Source organism: Musca domestica, unplaced genomic scaffold, assembly GCF_030504385.1.
Source record: "Musca domestica strain aabys unplaced genomic scaffold, Musca_domestica.polishedcontigs.V.1.1 17, whole genome shotgun sequence".
NCBI classification, from domain to species: Eukaryota; Metazoa; Arthropoda; class Insecta; order Diptera; family Muscidae; genus Musca; species Musca domestica.
Genome location: NW_026712230.1, coordinates 10,207,806 through 10,229,140, shown reverse-complemented (window position 1 = coordinate 10,229,140; position 21,335 = coordinate 10,207,806). Strand labels below are relative to the sequence as shown.

General features: G+C 35.0%; 3 protein-coding genes across 3 annotated transcripts; 2 read left to right on the top strand and 1 right to left on the bottom strand.

Moving 5' to 3' along the window:
- LOC131801705 (ryncolin-4-like) lies at positions 1-821 on the top strand. The gene is made up of 2 exons (XM_059120636.1): positions 1-580; positions 660-821. The coding sequence occupies exons 1-2, from the start codon at positions 27-29 to the stop codon at positions 781-783; spliced, it is 678 nt and encodes a 225-aa protein (XP_058976619.1). The 5' UTR covers positions 1-26; the 3' UTR covers positions 784-821.
- A 4,635-nt stretch (positions 822-5,456) lies between these two features.
- On the bottom strand, positions 5,457-6,565 carry LOC131800524 (ryncolin-4-like). Its single transcript, XM_059120634.1, has 3 exons — positions 6,417-6,565; positions 5,727-6,355; positions 5,457-5,662 (listed from the first exon to the last, which is right to left on the bottom strand). Exons 1-3 carry the CDS (start codon positions 6,489-6,491, stop codon positions 5,539-5,541), a joined length of 828 nt encoding a protein of 275 aa, XP_058976617.1. The 5' UTR covers positions 6,492-6,565; the 3' UTR covers positions 5,457-5,538.
- Positions 6,566-13,373: 6,808 nt separating this feature from the next.
- On the top strand, positions 13,374-14,542 carry LOC131801704 (ficolin-2-like). The gene is made up of 3 exons (XM_059120633.1): positions 13,374-13,534; positions 13,594-14,222; positions 14,296-14,542. The coding sequence occupies exons 1-3, from the start codon at positions 13,457-13,459 to the stop codon at positions 14,420-14,422; spliced, it is 834 nt and encodes a 277-aa protein (XP_058976616.1). The 5' UTR covers positions 13,374-13,456; the 3' UTR covers positions 14,423-14,542.
- Positions 14,543-21,335: the final 6,793 nt, after the last annotated feature.

Sequence of the window (21,335 nt, the reverse complement as noted above, 5' to 3'; positions counted from 1 at the left end):
TTTTTTGTATAAAAGCAACAGATGGTATGACAACAGCATTGAATTCAATTCTCTCTCACTTGGAGAAAACTAACAGCACTAGAAAAATATTTAAAATGACATCATCTTCCTTGAGGATATCATTTTTGTTGGTATTGCTTTTGAATATTTTCATCGGAATTTCAATGCAAAATTGGGACGATTGCCGCGAAATTACCATACAAAAGCGTACCGATGGCTCTGTGGATTTTTATCGGCCCTGGTCGGATTACAAACGTGGTTTCGGCGATTCGTCCAATTTTTTCCTCGGATTGGACGAGATAAGTCGTCGCACCAATAGCTGTCCCCATGAACTGCTGTGTGTCATGGAAAATTGGGATGGAGATCGACGTTATGCCAATTATGATTCGATAATTGTGGGCGGCGAAGGCGAGAATTATAAACTAAAATTTTTGGGTAAGTATACTGGATCGGCTGGAGATTCGCTGTCATATTCGGTGGGACAGAATTTCACCACAATCGATCGTGACAACGATGCATGGGTTGGCAATTGTGCTATTCGTTACACTGGAGCCTGGTGGTACAAGGATTGTCATCAATGGTAAGGGGGGGTTTAATATTTCATTATATACCCTCACATTATAATCATGCATGTGAATGCATGTCCACTTTTCTTGCAGCAATCCCAATGGCCTCTACGGCAATAATGAATTTGGCAAAGGCATCAACTGGTTGACATTTATGGGATATAACTACTCCATGAAATCGATTGAGTTGATTTTGAAACCCAAATGTGGTTGCTGATAAGGAGGAGTTTTCGTTGAAGCATTTTTTTTTTTGTATTAAAGTTTTTAATTAAATTTTTTGTGTGATATAACTATTAACAAATAAAAAACATATTTAACATAAATAACTTTTTGATGTTAAAACTTGGTTATAAAATCAAATTATTGACGATAAGCGATTTAATAAACTTATTTCAGAGATTATAAAATAAAACAAGTAAAAGAACAGCTTAGTTCGTCCGGTCCGAACCTTTAATGTCGAATGGAATATTGCGATATGTTCAGCTCACGAGCCATTTTTTGGCCACTGCGACGCGGGTTTCGATCAAGTCGCTTCTTTACTTTTCAAACCGTTTCTGCTGATGATGCTGTTTTCTTCTGATGTCGTGAGATGAACATATCGCAATATTCCATTCGGCAAATATTGAAAAATGAACTCGGGGTAAAGCCATTGAAATTTCAAAAAGTGCAAGAACTTACAACGCAAAAAAAAGAAAATAGACTCAAAAGAGCTAAAGAGTTGCTTCGCTTGGCCGAAAGTGTTGAACTGTCGAATTTGGTTTTCTCCGATGAGAAAACATTCATTGTCCAGCAGTTTGTAAACAAACAAAATGAATGATGATCGTGTTTTCTTGCAAAAGAGGTCAGCTGAAAATGTGTCGGTTGGCCACTAGAACTCAACCGCCGGCCATGGTGATGCTGTGGGCCACCATAACAGCCGATGGTCGCTCTCCGCTGGTATAAATCGACCGTGGCATTGGAATTAGTGCCGAATATTATCGCAAAAATATTCTGGAGGATATATTAAAGCCTTGGGTACGCAAAAATTTTGGCCCCAGACTTTGGACATTCCAACAGGACTCAGCACCATTGCACTCAGCACGCGCCACCCAAGAATGCTTACAAAATGTGGTTCCTCGCTTCATTTACAGCGGACAATTGCCACCAAAATCTCCGGATACCAATCCGTTGGACTATTATGTCTGCAGTATTTTGGAAAGCAAGGTTTGCACTAAAAAATACCAAAGTGTCGATCACCTCAAGCAAATGCTTCGCCAGGAATGGGCCAAAATACCACAGAACAACATTCGGGCAGCGTGTGACGGCCGTTTGAAGGCTATAATTCGTGACAAAGATGACTAATTCGAACAAATCTAAACTTATTCTAAAATTTGATGCTATTTGATTTGATGATCAATAAAATTAAAAAAAAAATGTAAAAATTATGGCGTTTGAATTTGTTGCAGTTTTTTATCTCACCCTGTATAGAAATTTCATATATCAAAGAAGGGTATGTTAGTTAGACCTTTTAAATCTCAAGAATGCCCGGACGGATTTTGACAACTCTCACCAATTCGGAATTGTTTTTTTTTTTTTGGCAAAAAAGACAAGGAGAGCAATCTAAAATTTTGCACTGATCTAACATTTGTCTGCAGGCAGGTCAAGCAGAGGAACTATAATGGTCACTATATCGTAAAGCCCCTATATAGAGGTACATCCCGATATTCGTTAGTTTGATGATTTTTTCAATGGAATTGTCTGAAAATCTACACAAGGAGTATTTTACCACCTAAAGAGAATTGTCTATATAGACCCACGAAATCGTATGTCCCCCATAAAACAATACCTCCCAATATTCGGTATTTCGATGATTGTAGCCACATTTTTTTGAAATTGTCTGAAATTTCACACAAGGAGTTCCTTGTGAGTACTTTACTTCCTGGAAAAGAATTGTGTATATAGGTCCACGATATCGTATAACCCACATACAATGGTACTCCCCGATATTTGATATTTTGATGATTTTAGACAAATTTTTCAATGGAATTGTCTGAAAATCCACACAAGGAGTTGTTTATAAAGGTCCACGATATCGTATAGCCCCCGTACAACGGTACTTTCCCTTATTTGATATTTTTATGATTAAGTTAAAGTTAAAGTTTATATTGGTAACTACAGCCTATAACAAAAAATTGCGCATGCTAGTTTATGTCTTCGTATAGCCACCACATTACGATACCTCCTGATATTCTGTATTTTGATGATTTTAGGGACATTATTCACCGAAATTACTATTATGACAACAACCTATGACGGAAAGTTGTCTATGTAGATCCTCGTCTTCATATAATCCACGGCACCTCCATGGAATCGGTATTTTGATGACATAAGCAACATTATTTACCGGAATTGTTTCAAATTTTTTATTTGAAGTTCGCAATGGTTACTACAGCCTATCATAATCTAGCACCACGTCTTCGTATAGCCACCATATAAAGGTTTTCATTTGAGCTGTATTTTTCGACGGAATTTTTTTTTTTAATTTTTTCCTTCCGAATGGTAGAGTGTATAAAAAGTTCTGCCCGAACGAAATTGTTTAATTTTCCTTGAATTATATTGAACTAGCTGGCCCGGTCCGCGTTGCCGGCCCGTACTTTTAGCCTTTAAAGCATAATAAATCACAGATCTGACTTATGTAGGCAGCACAATTTTGATTATAAGTAATGACTCCATTATAATTGACTTGATTATGAGTAATGATTCCATGACTAAATATAAATTAATATTCATGGCAAAAATTATAATTACCGTCGGTTTTAGATATTTTGAATAGCCTGATTTTATTTTTCAGCTATAGGCTTTAATTTGAGTGTTTAATACCTATATGATAAAGAACATCTATAATAGCCCCATGTGAAAATTCAGCTCAATTTTTGATATTGTAAAAATTGAATGCTTTAGCTATAATTTGAAATTTTTATTTCCAACCTTTAAAATCCCGTACTGCGTGGTATTCAGTTTTGTCCACCTCATACTTGAAGGCAGAATGTTGTCAGAATAGCCAAAAAAATTACTCTTTTGCTCCGATTACCGTAAGATGGGCATTTATTGTTTGTCATTTAAATTGTGCGGTGGAGATTCAACAAAGTTACTTTATAATTTCGTATTTTTTTCATGTTTCTGCCACAATTTCCGACTGAATGAGTCCCAGATTGACATTTCGGAGTTTATTTCATATAGACGTACATCCCAAATCTACGTTCCCAACCAATATTCTCTTGCGTTCCCAACCAATATTCTTCAAATTCAATAGAATACCAAATTTTCTTTTCTGACCACACATTGGTTGGGAAAGTGGACTTGGGGGTATACTAATGTGGGGACTATACTTAAATAAATTCCTATGAGGATAATTATCTGTAAGATGATTTTCTACTCCAGGATTTTTTACCCCAGGTAGCCTCAAGACTAAGATGCGCACTTTTTCCGAAAAATAAAAACTTATAAGAAGAGGTTTTCTTCCCCCTTAGAAACAAAGATGTCAAATAAGGGCCAAAAAATGAAAAAAGTGACCAAGACCCCGAAAATACCTTAAATCATATGATTGTGATAGCAAAACGTGATAATTTTTGCAAGTATGGTTTCTTCTTAAATTTTCAACATAAGAAATATACTTGAAATCGGTTGAAGCAGGTCCACTTTTTGAAATTAACCCCATAACGCTTCTTTGGTCATTTTTGTTTGTTTAAATGTGTTCGCATCTTCCAGCTGAAGCACGATGTAGGTCCTGGAGTAGAAAGCATTTAATATCGTATTGCGCCCTCATTTCATTTTTAATATTATTCATTCAGAATTCAAAGCAATAAAAAAATGCTTCAATATAGAAAAAAGAAAAAGAATCTTCAACTGGTTCGCTGATTTTTTTTTGCGGCAAATTTTTAAAGGTCCTTACGAAGTTTGTCGGTAGAATGTACTAATATTTTGAAATTCGATTCCATTGAAAAATTGTCGATTTTTCCCGATTTTAGAAATTTCATATAAAGCGACAACGGATAAAATTGTTATTTATAGATTTTATGTATTTATTGGGTATTACGAATAAATACATAAAATCCATAAATAACAGTTTTATCCGTTGTGGCTTTACTACCCAAAAAAAACCTTCACATCATTTTAGAATTCAAAAAAAAAAAAAAAAAAAAAAAAAAAAAAAAAAACGCTACAAATGTACATTCGAAAATAGTGAGTCAAAATAGAAAAAAGGCTATATAAAACATTAATATTGTACATTTCAAAAGTCAAAATGAAAATGTTCAAATTTCACATACGCGATTTTTTTTGGATTTTATTCTTTTTTGCCAAGAGGCAATTCCGAATTTGTATAAATCGTTAAAATCACACAACTTTCTTTTACATATAGAGAGATAGATTTAAAAGTAGACGCGTTCCTCAGCCCCTAAATAAGTACTTAGGGTTGGATGGAAAGCCAACAGCATCTCGTGTAATAATTCTCAAACCGATATCTTCACTATTTTGGCAAATATAAAGATTTTAGATAAATCGTAATAGTGGGCGTGGTCAATATTTTTTTCTTTAAAAACCTAACTCGGGGTATGACGAACGTTTGTACAAAAAATTATGCAAATCGGTCCAGCCGTTTCCAACTGATTCCGTTACCAACAAACAACAATTGATTTTTATATATATAGATTGTAAATTTTGCAATATTTTTGTTTTATTATAATCAGGTCGCTATTTCGTCCAAACCAAAATAAAATTTTTGCAGAACTTTGTGACATTATTTCAAGAATGAAATTATAATTAAATGCTCAATATGCAATAAATTGTTTCCGAAAGGGCTATTTAAACATAACCAATGCCGCGCGACCATATGCATTAACTCTTTCCAACTTCCATTGTCTTTAAGATAGCATTTATTAATTTAAAACATTAAAATAAATATTCGATTACATTCAATTTTTTTGAAATACTTTTAGGTTGGTCGCAAAATCATTTCAACAAATTTCAAAGAATAATAATGTCCTCGAAAGAGTTCCCAATCCACGCCCTTGGCATATTCCTTGGTTTGTCCCTTTAGATAACTACCGTTAAGATTACTAAAAAGGATAATTGCAAAAATTACAACATCTAATTTATAAAGTTTCATATTGTAATAATTACCTTCGATGACATTCCTTATACCACCAAGCGCCGGTGTATTCAACAGCACAACTTTTGCTCCACGAATCATTATCTTGATCCTTGGTGCTGAATTTCTGACCCAACGAATATGACAAAGCATCTCCAGCGGAACCACTGTATTTACCCAACTCCTTGAGAATATATTTCTCAGCCTCGGTGCCAATTATGAATTGATCATATCTTGCAAAACGACTATCATTTTCCCAATCCTCCATGAGAATCAGCAGTTCATAGGGACGGGAATTGGTGAGTTTATTCAATTTATCCAGGCCAATGAAAAACTCTCCTGAGCTGTTACCAAATCCCTGTTTGTAATCGGCCCAGGGGCGAAAGAAATCTTCCGAACCATCCATACGCCGCTGTATGACAATGTCACCCGGTCTTTTGGTACTCTCTCGAATTTCCTTTACACTCATCTCTAGTTTGTGAATTTTCTCCAAAATCCCACTAATTTGTGGGTTTTCATGTAAGCAGGCTGTTAAATTCTCCTGGGTGGCCTCAAGCATTCGATGGGTGTTGAGAAAGCTTTTCTCCAGCTCGTTTAATTTGCCATGAATATCAAAGATTATTAAACTTTCATTTTGCTGGGATTTTACAATGGCTTCAACCTAAAATAAAGGAGGAACTACTTTAAAAATTAAACAAGTTAAAGCAAACTCACATTCTAACCTCCTCCAATCGGATTTCTTTGAATAGCTTTGAAAATATTAAAAGCAATACAATAACTTTTACTGGCATTGCCATTCTGATATCCAATCTATTTTGTTCGCTTCACTTTTGTACAACGTTTGAAGAAATTTACGCTTTGTCATGGCTTATATAGCCGCGTCTCCAAAAATTTTGCGCTTTCTCAATTTGGTTCTTTACCATGCAAAACAAAAATCCCCTACGAAAGTGGTTTGCCCACATCAACAGAGTCCTCTTTTTTCAATTACTGAAAAAATATGTTTTTTTCCTCAAAAGATAAAATTGCAACAAAAACATAGTACTAATGAGCGATAAAGAAAACCGCATCACACTGGGGGAAGTATCCAACTTTTCATATTTGAATTCAGAAAAGAGAAATACTAACCAAACCGCTTTAGTTTGTGGTTGGGTTGTTCTTTCGTAATATTCAATTGTCGAAATCATGTGTGGCACATACGACGTTCTATCGGACATTTAAAGAAAATAAGTCAACGTAGCGAAATAACTTGAAAACTAATAAAATAAACAAAAAATGTTCTTAGAGGACATTTTGTTGTAAATACTCCAAGCAACAAAAACGAATTCAAGTACATTGTTTAATACACAAATTAAAAAGTATTAGTCGGTTTTGCCGACAGATGTACACCCTCAGCTAATGTTCGATTATTTAAATTTATTTTGACTTCTCCTATGATAATTCAAGTTGTTGATCCTCCATGGAGTAGGTTCCGAAAGAATGGGCCAATATTGTAAATTTCGTATCGGAACAAAATAAATATGAATTAAATATTGCGCCGTGCCAAGTTTGGACTATACAGGGTGAGATAAAAAACTGCAAAAAAGTCAAACGCCATAATTTTTAATTTTTTTAATTTTTATTGAATGAAAGCAAAAAATGGAAATAGCGTCAAATTTTAGAATTAGTTGAAATTTGCTCGAATTAGTCACCTTTAGCGAGAATTATGGTCTTCAAACGGCTAGTGAAACCGTCAATGAAACTGTCCGAATGTTGCTCTGGCGGTATTATGGCCCATTCACGGCGAAGTGCTTGATTGAGGTGATCGACACTTTGGTATTTTTTAGTCCCAACCTTGCTTTCCAAAATACTCCAGACACAATAGTCCAAGAGATTGGTATCCAAAGACTTTGGTGACCATTATGCGCTGGAAATGAAGCGAGGAACCTCATTTTGTAACCGAGGTCAGCGGCCAAAATGCTTGCCCAAGGCTTTAATACACCCTCCAGAATATTTTCGCGATAATATTCGGCATTAATTCCAATGCCACGGTCGATTTATACCAGCGGAGAGCGACCATCGGCTGTAATGGTGGCCCACACCATCACCATGGCCGCCGCTTGAGGTCTGGTGGCCAACCAAAGTTGCACATTTTCAGCTGACCTCTTTGGCAAATAAACACGATCATTTTGTTTGTTTACAAACTGCTGGACAACGAATGTTTTCTCATCAGAGACAAACAAATTCGACAGTTCACCACTTTCGGCCAATCGAAGCAACTCTTCAGCTCTTTTGAGTCTATTTTCTTTCTGTTGCGGTGTAAGTTCTTGCACTTTTTGAAATTTCAATGGCTTTACGCCGAGCTCATTTTTCTATATTTGTCGAATGGAATATTGTGATATGTTCAGCTCACGAGCCATTTTTCGGCCACTGGGACGCGGGTTTCGATCAAGTTGCTTCTTTACTTTTCGAACCATTTCTGCTGATGTTGCTGTTTTCTTCCGCCCACTTCCTTGACGTCGGGCTACGTTACCAGTATCACGGTAACGAGCGATGGTACGAGACACAAAAGAAGACAATTGGACTCTACATTACATTTTATAAGAGTTAAACTTATTCAAAATGTTGACTTTGTAGAGGAGGTAATTGATAGCGTGGACCGAAATTGTCCATATTCGCACTTGATTTGCAGTTAGGTTTGCGGATTATTCTTTCTCTTTTTGTGCTGTATTTTTTTTTTTTTTTTGAAAATTTTTGAAAATTTCTCACGCTTCAGCCGTATCAAATGATATATACCCTCTGTAGCCATTAGGATGAGGGTGTAAAAAGTTATGGCTGATATAGTAAGAACAGCAAAAATCATCGAACAACCCTAAATTAGATATTTTATTTATTTATTTATTTTATGTTAATTACAATTTGGAATGTATTTTCTGATTATTATTATTATTTTTTTTTTTGAGAAGATTCCACAAATTTGTATTGAATTTATACCCCCACCACCATACTATGGAAAGTATATTAACTTTGTCATACCGTTTGTAACTCGTCGAACTACTCATGTCAAACCCAACAAAGTATATACATATATTCTTGATCAACTTAAAAATCTACATCGATTTAGCGATGTCCGTCTCTTTGTGTGTCTGTTGTAATCACGAACGAATTGAAATAAAAGGCTAACATTTTGAACATATGTGTAAATTGCCAATAGGTAGGTTAAGTTCGTAAATGGACCATGCCGGTTAACGTTTTCATATAGCCCCTATATCACGGTACCTCCCAATATTCGGTATTTTAAAGATTTTAGAGAAATTATTTACCGAAAATAATTTCTTATTTGAAGATATAAATGGATTCTACAGCCTATGACAAAACATTACATATGCAGGCCCAAGTCTTCGTATAGCCTCCATATAACGGCACCTTCCAATATTCGATATTTTTATAATTTTAAAGACATTATAGACCGGAAACCAAAAAATTACATATGCAGGTCCACGCCCTTCGCATAGCCCACCTATAACTGTACCTTCCTTGATTCGGTATTTTGATGATTTAAGCGAGATTATTAACGGGAATTGTTTCAAATTTCGTATTTGAAGTTGGGAATCTGTACTACAGCCGATGGCTGTATATTCCCCATATACCGTATTGTATATTTTTCTACTTTTTTTCAAAGCTTTGTCTTTCTTAGCGAAAACATAGAAAATTATCGTTCTGCTGCGTCAGATCTTTGTGGCAAAGAAAGCAAGTTTAAAAAAAAGTTTGCGAAATCATGAAAACAGATTTTTTTCAAACCAATTTTTCATTTTAGAAACTTTTTCCTAAAATAAATCGTTATTTAAATCGGAGGAATGATCTGTTCACTGTAATAAATTTCACTGGGCTATTATTGAGTCAGGATCGCATTTTATAAGCTTTGGAAATTTGGAACGAGGGGAAAACGGATAAGTCATCATCTGAAATAACTTTCTTTGGCGCTATTATTGTAGGTAGCTTTAAGACTTCAGGTGCAAAATAAAATCTCTTGTTTATTAGATCCAAAAATTCAATATTGAATTTTAAGATATAATATAATTTAACTTCTACTATTTCTGAATTTGCCAAGTTTCTCTTTTGCAAAAGGTTCAGCTTTTGTAACTATAAATAACTTTGAAACAACAATCTGATTCACATTATTTTAATATTCTACTTCCATATTGTCAAGTGTTAGGTATTTTTTTTAAATAAATGGCTTCATATTAATAGATAATTCGACATGCTCGAGTAGAAATAGGGCAAATCCGAATTCTCGGCTTGGAAACCTTTATTTATATTGTTATTAATAGATAACAATATAGATTTATAATAAGAAATAACATTGGCAATCCATTCCTTTTGCAATAAATTCAGGTCGTATTCCCTGAACTTCTAAAACCAGAAATAAATTATAATTTTAAAGTATGCCACTGCTCTATTATTAAACCAGTAAAGAAAGTCTTTAAGTCGGTCGGGGCCGACTTTTTGATACCCTACACCACTTTGCTAATTTAGTAGAGCTGCGCATAACAATTAAAAGTTTTTATGGGAGAATTCAATCATACACGCTATGATTACAATTATAATTTAAAGTTCAAAGGGCTAAACATGCCGAAGCATTTGTATCATTTAAATTCGGACTTGTACTTGCACAATTAATTTGAAATCGGATAAAGATATATAAGGGAGCTATATCCAAATCGGAACCGATCTCGATAAAATTTGGCAAATATATTTCTGAGCTGTATTTCCTTGAATATCGTTGTTACGGAGTGCATATTACGGCTGTGGGTAACAAATATGAGGATGGGAGCTATAGCTATATCTGAATCGATCTTCACCAAATTTGACATACTAGCTTCTAGACTCAATTCGGTCGTTAGTGCCAAATTTCATCCAATTTGGGCAAATATTAGAAGTTTGGTGTACAATAAAAGTAAAATCGGACGAAGTTATATATAGGAGCTATATCCAAATCTGAACCGATCTCGATAAAATTTAGCAAATGTATTTCTGAGATGTATTTGATATATTTCCCCAAATATTGTTGTTACAGAGTGCATATTACGGCTGCGGAGGTCAAAAATAACAAATCGGATGAACAATATATATAGGAGCTATAGCTGTATCTGAACCGATTTCGATCAAATTTGGCATAAATCGGACGAAGATATATATGGGAGCTATATCTATATCTGAACCGATTTCGATCAAATTTGGCATACTTATTTTCAGGTCCAATCTGATCGTACGTGCAAAATTCCATACTATTCGGACTGATATTCCACGTTTGGTGCACAATAAAAGGCAAATCGGACGAAGATATATATGGGAGCTATATCTAAATTTTGACCGATTATCTCCAATTTCAATAGGGTTCGTCCTTGGGCCAAACAAATGATTTGTGCAAAATTTCATCTTGATAGGGCAATAAATGCGAACTGTAGTTTGTTTACAAAAATACATGGACAGACGGACGGACGGACATGCATAAATCGACTCAGAATGTGATTCTATGCAGATCATCAAAAGGAACTATGGGTCTATCTCGTTTCCTTTTGCCTGTTACAAACAAATGCACAAAGACATAATACCCTGACCACCTTGTGGTGTAGGGTATAAAAATCACTGCCACTAGTGGAAGCTATATTGTGTTACAGATACCCAAAATATATCAGCCCAAATGCACTGAATTTTAGCACCTCCGGCGGAATTCAGCCTAGAAGCAAGTACATCTAAACCCATATCTCTCACATGCGTGAACAACAGTGAACAGTGATACCGGACATCAGATGCAGCTCGCAAATACCTCTGCCAAATGTTATCGACATCGGTTCAGATTTTTATATAGCTTCGATATACATCTTCATCCGATTTTACGGTTTTTGTCCACGGTATATGTAACATCAGCCCAAATTGAATAAATGTTTACATATTCAATCGAATTTTTCCATTTGGTGAAACTCGGTTCGGTATATCTATTATTCCAATAACTATTTTTTAATATAATCCTTATCGAAGTCATATCATGCACTATACAGCAATGTTATTTGGTTTATAGACTTCTTCACATAAATTCCCTTTTCACTTTTTTGTTACGTGAGCTCAACTAAATACGCATAGTGGTGTAGGGTATCATACTATCGGTGCCGTCCGACTTTTGACCTTTCCTTACTGGTTTCTGTCTGTCGTAGCTTTGAATGTGTTAAATGAGTAAAATACCTAAATCCTAAATATTCAATGTTTCGCCAGAGGAGCTAGAAAAACTTACCATCAACAAATACCAACTTTAAGACAAATCCGTTAAAAATAAATTTTGACGCTCTACGTCGAATAATGTGGGCTGTATCGTGATTTCAACCGACAGACGGACATCGTTAAATCGACTTAAAATTTTATGCTAATTATAAATATACATATATACTTTATGGGGTCTACGATAAATATTTAGGGATGTTACAAACGGAATGACAAAGTTAATATACTCTTCATTCCAAGGTGGAGGGTATAACAAGTAAAAAAGCTATAAGTTCGGCCGGGCCGAATACTCTCCACCATTTGGAACGAATTTGGCAATTCTCAAAAACAATAAACTCCGTTAAAATTTCTTTAAAAATCTTAAACATACCGGATGTAGCTGTTGCATTAAGGTCTATACGGCGACATGGACCTGCATAGGTAACAATATTCAAATGCGAAACTTAAAAAAAAAATCGGTGAACAATGTCGCTTAAATCATCAAAATACCGAATATCTCGCGGTACCGTTATACAATTTTCTGTCATAGGCTGTAGTATCTACTACGAACTTCAAATACCAAATTTGAAACAATTCCGGTGAATGATGTCGCTAAAATCATCAAAATACCGAATATCGGGAGATATCGTTCTATGGGGGCTATACGAAGACGTGAACCTGCACAGACAATTTTCTGTCTTGGGCTGTAGTATCTACTACGAACTTCAAATACCAAATTTGAAAGAATTCCACTGAATAGTGTCGCTAAAATCAACAAAGGACCGAATATCCGGAGGTACCGTTATATGGACCGTTATAGACTGTAGCATCTATTTCGAACTTCAAATACCAAATTTGAAACAATTCCGATGAATATTGTCACAAAAATCATCAAAGTACCGAATATCGGGAGGTACCGTTATATGGAGGCTATATCAAAACGTGGACATACATGGTGGACCAATACCAAAAGTCCTGCTACTTCAACTCGTTCGGAAGCTAGAGTGATTTCCACAGACGGACAGACGGACGGACATTGCTAAATCGACATCGAATTTTATGCTGATCAAGAATATATATACATTGTGGGGTATAAAATGTATATTTTGGAGGGGTTACAAACGGAATGAAAAACTTAATATACCCCCCGTACTATGGTGGAGGGTATAAAAAGAAGACTTTCTTTGGAAGAAACTATAAAACTATAAACGAAAAGTATACTACCGACACACAGTGCAATTCTAATTAATTAAATGTAAACATTTCTTATCTTCTCGTTTCTATATTGGCCAAAATAAACAGAAATCAAAAAGGCAAGATATAGGCCACGGGATGCGATGTGCAAAAAGTGCTTCTGAAAAGGGGATTTTTCTTAGTAGCCATTGAAAAGAACAAAATAAACAAAAAATCTGAAATATGGTACAGTATATAAATCCCAAAGAATGGCACCCGGTCAGCAGTAAAGGTAAACGTGTGCTGGCGTAAACATCAGGACAAAGAAAATACTTTGGGAATATAAACTAATCAAATGGCAATAAAACCGGCCGGTTTAGTTTTTATTTGGATACTTTTTAGTTTCCGCAGCCATGGCATTCGCATGGAAGAGGTAAGTATGTTTGCACATTCTTTTATTAACTCCAAAAAAATGTTCAATTCCAATTGTAGATTACATCTGTTGCGCAGTTGGATCGAAATGAGAGCGTACTAATTTTTGATATTCATGGAAAACTAAATGAACTGGAAAAAACCGTTTTGAGTAGCCATAAAAAGTTGTTGGAAACCCAAACGAATTTAACCAATTGCCTAAATGGAAATCCACAATTGAATGGGCTTTTGGAAAAATTGCACAAATTGGAGGTTGGCCTCAAGGAAATTCGGGCAAATACCAAAAAGCCGGGGGATATTGTCATACAACGACGCATTGATGGTTCGGAGGATTTCTTCCGACCATGGGCTGATTATAAAAAGGGATTTGGCAATAGTTCTGGAGAGTTTTTCATTGGCCTGGATAAATTGAATAAACTCACCAATTCCCGTCCCTATGAGCTGCTGATTCTAATGGAAGATTGGGAAAATGATAGTCGTTTTGCCAGATACGATCAATTCATAATTGGCAACGAAGCTGAGAAATATGTTCTCAAGGAATTGGGTAAATACAGTGGTTCCGCTGGAGATGCCTTGGGCTATTCCTTGGGTCAGAAATTCACAACAAAGGATCAAGATAATGATGTTTGGAATAAGAATTGTGCTGTTGAATTTACCGGTGCCTGGTGGTATAAGGATTGTCACAGGAGGTGAGATGACTACTATTTGTTATTTTTTTATTATTGACTATCAATTTTTTGTGGTTTCTCATTCTTCTGGTAGCAATCTCAATGGCCGTTATATCAAAGGCGGCACCACCACTGTCTTTGCCCAAGGTGTTGATTGGGATCCATGGAAGGGACATTATTATTCATTGAAATTTGTTGAAATGATCTTACGTCCCACATAGAAAGGACAATTTATGCACATAAACTACAAATATAAATTCTTAAATAGTGAAATAAATGTGAATTTGAAAATATTGCTTTATGACAATAAAAATAGATTTCAAGATAATGTCAAAACAGTGCTGACATTTTGTTTGTGATTTGTTTATCGTTAGAATATAATCAAAACAAGTAAAAAAGTAGTAAAGTTCAACTTTTAATCCCCTCCATGGGTATTACATTATTTTCTTTGGGTATGTGTGTGTCTTGTTTTGAATAAAAAATAAAATCATAAATAAAATAATAGGCAACACATTGTAAAATTTTAGGGTAAAATTTTAGGATAAAACTGAACTGCCCCACTAGTTTCTTTGAAGTTGAGCAACCTTTCTTATTGAGCCATGATAACCTCCACCATTTTCAAAGGGTCTTGAAAATTTTCAAAAAAATCCGTCGAACAATACCACTTAAATGAAAACCGTTATATGGTCGCAATACGAAAATGTAGACCTGCAGAAGTAATTTCACAGGCTTTAGTACCGATTCCGAACTTTAAATACGAAATTTGAAACAATTCTGTTAAAAATGTCGGTAATATTATCAAATTTGAAAAAATTCCGGTAAAACATGTTGATAATATCATCAAAATAAAACATGTTGATAATATCATCAAAATACCGAATAAAGGGAGGTACCGTTATCTGTTGCTATACGAAGACATGGACGTGCATGGACAATTTTTCGTCATAGGTTGTAGTACTCGTTACGAGCTCATTACTTTCAAAAATCAATCAATAAAATCATCAATACACGAAATATCGGGCGGTATCGTTATATGAGTGCTAAGTGATATCGTTGACCCATGTAGACAATTCTCCTCCATGGGCTACGTTACTCAGAAGGAACTTTTTGTGTGGATTTTCAGACAATTCTATTGAAAAATATAGCTAAAATTATCAAAATACTGTATATCGAAAGGTACCGTTATAGAGGAGGTATGCGATATCGAGGACCTATGTGCGTGATTTTGAGACAATTCCATTGACAAACGGGGCTAAAATCATCAAAATGAAGAATATCAGGAGATACCGTCATATGGGGGATATACGATACCGTGGACCTATATAGACAATTCTCTTCCAGGGGCTAAAGTATGGTATATATGGACCTGCATAGACAATTTTCTGTCACAAACTGTAGTTCCCATTACAAACTCTAAATACGTAATTTGAAACTACTCCGGAAAATAGTGACCCTAAAATTGTTAAAATACCGAATATTTAGAGGTAACGTTATATGATGTTACATATACTATTGACAAAAACCGGAAAATCGGATGAAGATGTATATCGAAGCTATATAAAAATCTAAACCGATGTCGATAAAATTTGACAGAGGTATTTTCGAGCTGTTCACTGTTGTTCACGCATGTGAGAGACATAAAACTCCAAATCGGAGTTTCACCTTTCGAACTTCAAATACTAAATTTGAAACAATTCCGGTGAATAATGTCGCTAAAATCATCAAAATACCGAATATCGGGAGGTACCGTTATATGGGGGCTTTAACACCGTTATATGGGGGCTTTAACCTACGTGGCCTATTTTCAATACCAAAAGTCCTGAAGACAATACAGATTTGATCAAAATTTTATCAATCTACTTCATTTTGTTCGGAAGCTAAAGTGATTTGTTAATGAGGTAACCCTTATTCCATTATACCATGATTGGACCTTATATTTCAAATTGAACGAGCATTTATGTTGAAGAGAAGGTCTCGATAGCGAGTACCGACTTCGTCCTTTTTGGCCCGCTGGAATAAAAAGTAGTATTTTTTAGAACAATTAAATGTAAAAATTTAGATTTAAAAAAAATTGTCAAATTTACAGATGGCTTTTAATTCCCTAACGAAGGTAAAATGAAGTTGATTTCTTCTTTCTATTTTCTAATGAGTAATTTTGTCAATAGTTGATAAGACGAAATAATGGGCTTTGTGGTGGGTACCCATAGCAGAGTATTTAAAAAAAATTGGCAGCGAAGTTTTTACTACCAGCAAAAATCGACCTCAATTAATAAATTTGATTGATTGAAAAGTCGAATTTTTTCTTTAGATATACATAGAATAGGGTAAGTGTGCCTAAGTTCGGCATGTCCCAGTAGTCGGCACTTTTTATTTTTAAGCCCAAATAAATGAAACTATTATAACTAAATGTATTTCGTTTACTTCAAATATATTGTCAGCTATCTTTGTGTACAATTTCGCTAAGAAAAGATGATTTATTCTAATAAAAATTAAATTCTTGTCTGTGAAGGTCCTCAACAATCAATATTCTTAAGAAAAGTACAATAAAGTCGTCGAATCAGTTTAACTAAACAAAAATATTATATTTTAATGAATTAATTTATTATTATTAATTATTCTTATAAAAAAATTGGTATGCCGACTGTTGGAACATGCCATACCGACAATTGGCTAGTGGTGCCGACTACTGGCAAAAAAAACATTGTTTTAATAAAACTACAAATTGATTGAATTGATGAAATTTAATAAAAAGTTCTTAAAACTTTATTTATTATTGCAAAAACTATACAAAATTTCGAATCTGAATAAATTAACTTTGTAATAATTGAAAAATTCCACTCAGAATGGTGAGCGATTAAAAACGCAAAAATCCTAAAAGTGCCGACTACTGGTACACTTACCCTATGAATTTGGTTTTCAATTATATATTCATAATCTTTTCAACAAGTTGTTTTTCAAAATTAGCCTACCTTTTCTTTGTTGTCCCTTGCTAGGAAGTGCTCGTCACTTCGCCAGCGAAAAGTGCAATTTAAAATTTTAGATACGTTCCAACAGTTTGTGATAGGCCTTTTTAGTACGCAAAATGCGCAATTTGTTTAGTTTTACAATTTTTATTTCAATATTTTATACATCGTATCATGGTACAATAAAAAGATAAGGCATCAGCTGATTATAATTTTTATACCCTCCACCATTCTATGGAGGGTATATTAACATTGTCATTCCGTTTGTAACTCCTCAAAATATTTATAATAGACCCTACAAAGTATGTATATTCTGGATCAGCGTTAAATTCTAAGACGATCTAGCGATGTCCGTCTGTCTGTCCGTCTGTCTTTTGTAATCGCGCTATTTTTTCAAATGAAATGAGATAGAATGCTAAAATATTGCATACATGCATAGTTTACCAGTAGGCAGGTTAAGTTCGTAAATGGGCGATATCGGCCCACGTTTTCGTATAGCCCCCATATAACGGTAACGATATTTTCATGTTTTTTGCGACATAATTCACGGAAATTTGAACAAAGTTCGTAATGGCTACTACAGTCTATGACGAAAAATGTTTGTATGCAGGTCCACTTCTTCGTATAGCCCCTATATGACGGTACCTCCCAATACTCGGTATTTTTATTATTTGTGCGATTCGTATCAAATTTCAGATCTTTTTCTCTATCAATACCAAATTAGTACCATTTAGTACTTTTCGTACAATTATAGTGCACAATTTCTGAAAAACCCAACCGAATCACACGCCTTCGCAGCAAGACTGGCCCTCGTGCAAAATTTCAAGATTCTACCTACCTAGTGAGCACGACATTTCAATATCTCTATCAGTGCTATGTTCGGCGTGAAAATGGACAGTATCGGCCATCAAGTACATACCCGACAAAGGGTCAAAATTTGGAATAATTATAACTAACATAAAATGTGAAAGAAAAATCCGATTATTTTCAAATTACACGTATTCCCATAGTCAAGATCTGGTGTGAACATGGACTATATCGGTGCAGATGTATATAGAGGGTATATAAAAATCTGAATCAAACTCAATAAAATTTGGCAGAGGTATTTTCTAGCTGTATCTGATGTCCGGTAACAACTATCATTGTTGAGGAGTGCATATTGCGCTCGTGGGAGACTTTAACCCAAAATCAGATGAAACATATATATGGGAGCTATAGGTATATCTGAACCGATTTTCACTAATATTTGAAGTACTTATTTTTGGACTGAATTCCCTCGGAAGTACTAAAATTCAATTCATTTGGGCTGGTAGTAGCCATTTGTTGCACAATAAACCATATACGGGATAAAGACATTTGTTGGAGCTAAATCTGATCCGATTACGATAAAATTTGACAAAGGCATTTCTGGGCTATATCTGATATCTAGTACCAAATATCATTATTGTGGAGTGCATTGTGCAATGTGAGAGGCTCACACACCAAATCGGACGAAACATGATAAATGGGAGCCATAGCTACATCTGAACCGATTTTCAAATTTGACGTATTTATTATACCCTCAGCCATATGGCTGCAGAGGGTATATATCATTTAATAGGTCAAAACGTCCCTAGTCAAAATGACGGTTTTAGACCCTAGGTCTCTTTGGATCAAATCCGTTTCAGGATATTTGGAGTCGATCTAGCGATGTCCGACCGAATATCCGATGTGATCCAAACTCGGTATATCGTAATATTTTTGTCAAGCTTACAACGAGTTCGGAGATGGGCAATATCGGTCCACTCCTTTTGGTAACTCCCCCACAAAAGGTCGAAATTTTGAAAAAATGTATTTTTTTTGCACAGAAAGAGAAACGATAATCTGATTTTGCTCCAACTTTGCAAATCCTAATATTTTCGTCAGTGCTAGGTCAGGTGCGAAAATAAGCAATATCGGTCCTTTCCATTAAGTACCTCCCCCAAAAATGGTTGAAATTTTGAATGTCCATAAAGCTCATAAAACGCGAAATTAAATTAAATTAAATTACGAATAAATACATAAAATCTATTAATAACAGTTTTATCCGTTGTGGCTTTATATTACCCAAAAAAAACCTACACATCATATTAGAATTCAAAAAAAAAACACTACAAATGTACATTCGAAAATAGTAAGTCAAAATGGAAAAAAATATGCAATATAAAACATTACTATTGTACATTTTAAAAGTCAAAATGAAAATGTTCAAATTTCACATTTTTACGCGATTTTTTTTTTGGATTTTATTCTTTTCTGCCAAGAGGCAATTCCGAATTTGTCTAAATCGTTAAAATCAGACCTGCGGTCTTTATGTTATAAGAGTAGTAACTAACACAACTTTCTTTTACATATAGAGAGATAGATTTAAAAGTAGGCGCGTTCCTCAGCCCCTAAATAAGTACTTGGGGTTGGAGGGAAAGCCAACAGCATCTCGTGTAATAATTCTCAAACCGATATCTTCACTATTTTGGCAAATATAAAGATTTCAGATAAATCGTGATAGTGGGCGTAAAAGGAGGCGTGGTCAATATTTTTTTCTTCAAAAACCTAACTCGGGATATGACGAACGTTTGTACAAAAAATTATGCAAATCGGTCCAGCCGTTTTCAACTGATTCCGTTACCAACAAACAACAATTGATTTTTATATATATAGATTTATAGATTTATTTAGGTACGATATGAAATGGATGAGGGTATACGTCTGTCGGCAGAACCGACTGATAGTTTTTAACTTGTTATATCCTCTACCAAAAAAAGTATGGAGGCTATATTAAGTTCGTCATTTCGTTTGTAACTCATCGAAATAATCATTTTAGACCCAACAAAGTATATATATTCTTGATCAGAGTAAAATTCTAAGACGATTTAGCATTATCCGTCCGTCTTTCGTTTAGATCACACTACAGTCTAAACGAATTAAGATAGGAAGTTACAATTTTGCACAGATCCCTCTTTTTGGAATTGTCTGAAAATCCACACAAGTAATTCCTTGTGGGTACTTTATACCTCGGCAGAGAATTATCTGCCTCCGTATAACGGTACCCCCCGGTATTTGGCATTTTGATGATTTTAGCCACATTTTTCAACGGAATTGTCTGAAAATCCACAAAAGGAGTCCCTTGTGAGTACTTTACCCCCTGAGAGAGAATTGTCTAAACAGGTTCACGATATCGTATATCCCCCATACAACGGTACCCCCCGATATTCGGTATTTTGATGATTTTACCCACACTTTTCAACGGAATTATCTGAAAACAAGGAGTTCCTTGTGGGTACTTTATACCTCGACAGAGAATTATCTATATAGGTCCACGATATCGTATAGCCCTTATATAACAGTACCCCTGATATTCGGTATTTTGATGTTTTTAGCCATATTTTTCAACGGAATGGTCACAAGGAGTTCTTTGTGAGCACTTTACCCCCAGACAGAGAATTCTCTATATAGGTTAACGATTACGTTTAGCCCCCATATAACGGTACCCCGCGATATTCGGTATTTTGATGATTTTAGCCACATTTTCCAATCGTATTGTCTGAAAATCCACACACGGAGTTCCTTGTGAGCACTTTACCCCTGAAACGGAATTGTCTATATAGGTCCACAATATCGTATATCCCCCATATAACGGTACTCCCCTATATTCGGTATTTTGATGATTTTACCCACATTTTTCAACGGAATTGTCTGATAATCCACATAAGGAGTTCTTTGTGAGTACTTTACTCCCTGAAAGAGAGTTGTCTGTATAGGTCCACGATATCGTATATCCCCCATATAACGGTACCCTCTGATAATCGGTATTTTGATGATTTCAGCCACATTTTTCAACGGAATTGTCTGAAATTCCGCACAAGGGGTTCTTTGTGAGCACTTTACCCCCTGACATAGAGTTCTCTATATAGGTTAACTATATCGTATAGCCCCGTATAACGGTACCCCCGTTATTCGGTATTTTGATGATTTTAGCTATATATTCCAATGGTATTCTCTGAAAATCCACACAAGGATTTATTTGTGAGCACTTTAACTCCTGAAAGGTATTTGTCTATATAGGTCCACAATATCGTATATCCCATATATCGGTACCCCCGATATTAGGTATTTTAAAGTTTTGAACAGAATTTTCAATGGATTTTATTTTTTT

Bases quoted from the DNA above. Each gene is read 5' to 3' on its own strand.
- LOC131801705 (XM_059120636.1), top strand. From the start codon at position 27: ATGACAACAGCATTGAATTCAATTCTCTCTCACTTGGAGAAAACTAAC. The intron at 581-659 runs GTAAGGGGGGGT...CTTTTCTTGCAG, and splicing joins TACAAGGATTGTCATCAATG to CAATCCCAATGGCCTCTACG.
- LOC131800524 (XM_059120634.1), bottom strand. From the start codon at position 6,491: ATGGCAATGCCAGTAAAAGTTATTGTATTGCTTTTAATATTTTCAAAG. The intron at 6,356-6,416 runs GTTAGAATGTGA...CCTTTATTTTAG, and splicing joins AAGAAATCCGATTGGAGGAG to GTTGAAGCCATTGTAAAATC. The intron at 5,663-5,726 runs GTAATTATTACA...TATCCTTTTTAG, and splicing joins TATAAGGAATGTCATCGAAG to TAATCTTAACGGTAGTTATC.
- LOC131801704 (XM_059120633.1), top strand. From the start codon at position 13,457: ATGGCAATAAAACCGGCCGGTTTAGTTTTTATTTGGATACTTTTTAGT. The intron at 13,535-13,593 runs GTAAGTATGTTT...TTCCAATTGTAG, and splicing joins ATGGCATTCGCATGGAAGAG to ATTACATCTGTTGCGCAGTT. The intron at 14,223-14,295 runs GTGAGATGACTA...TTCTTCTGGTAG, and splicing joins TATAAGGATTGTCACAGGAG to CAATCTCAATGGCCGTTATA.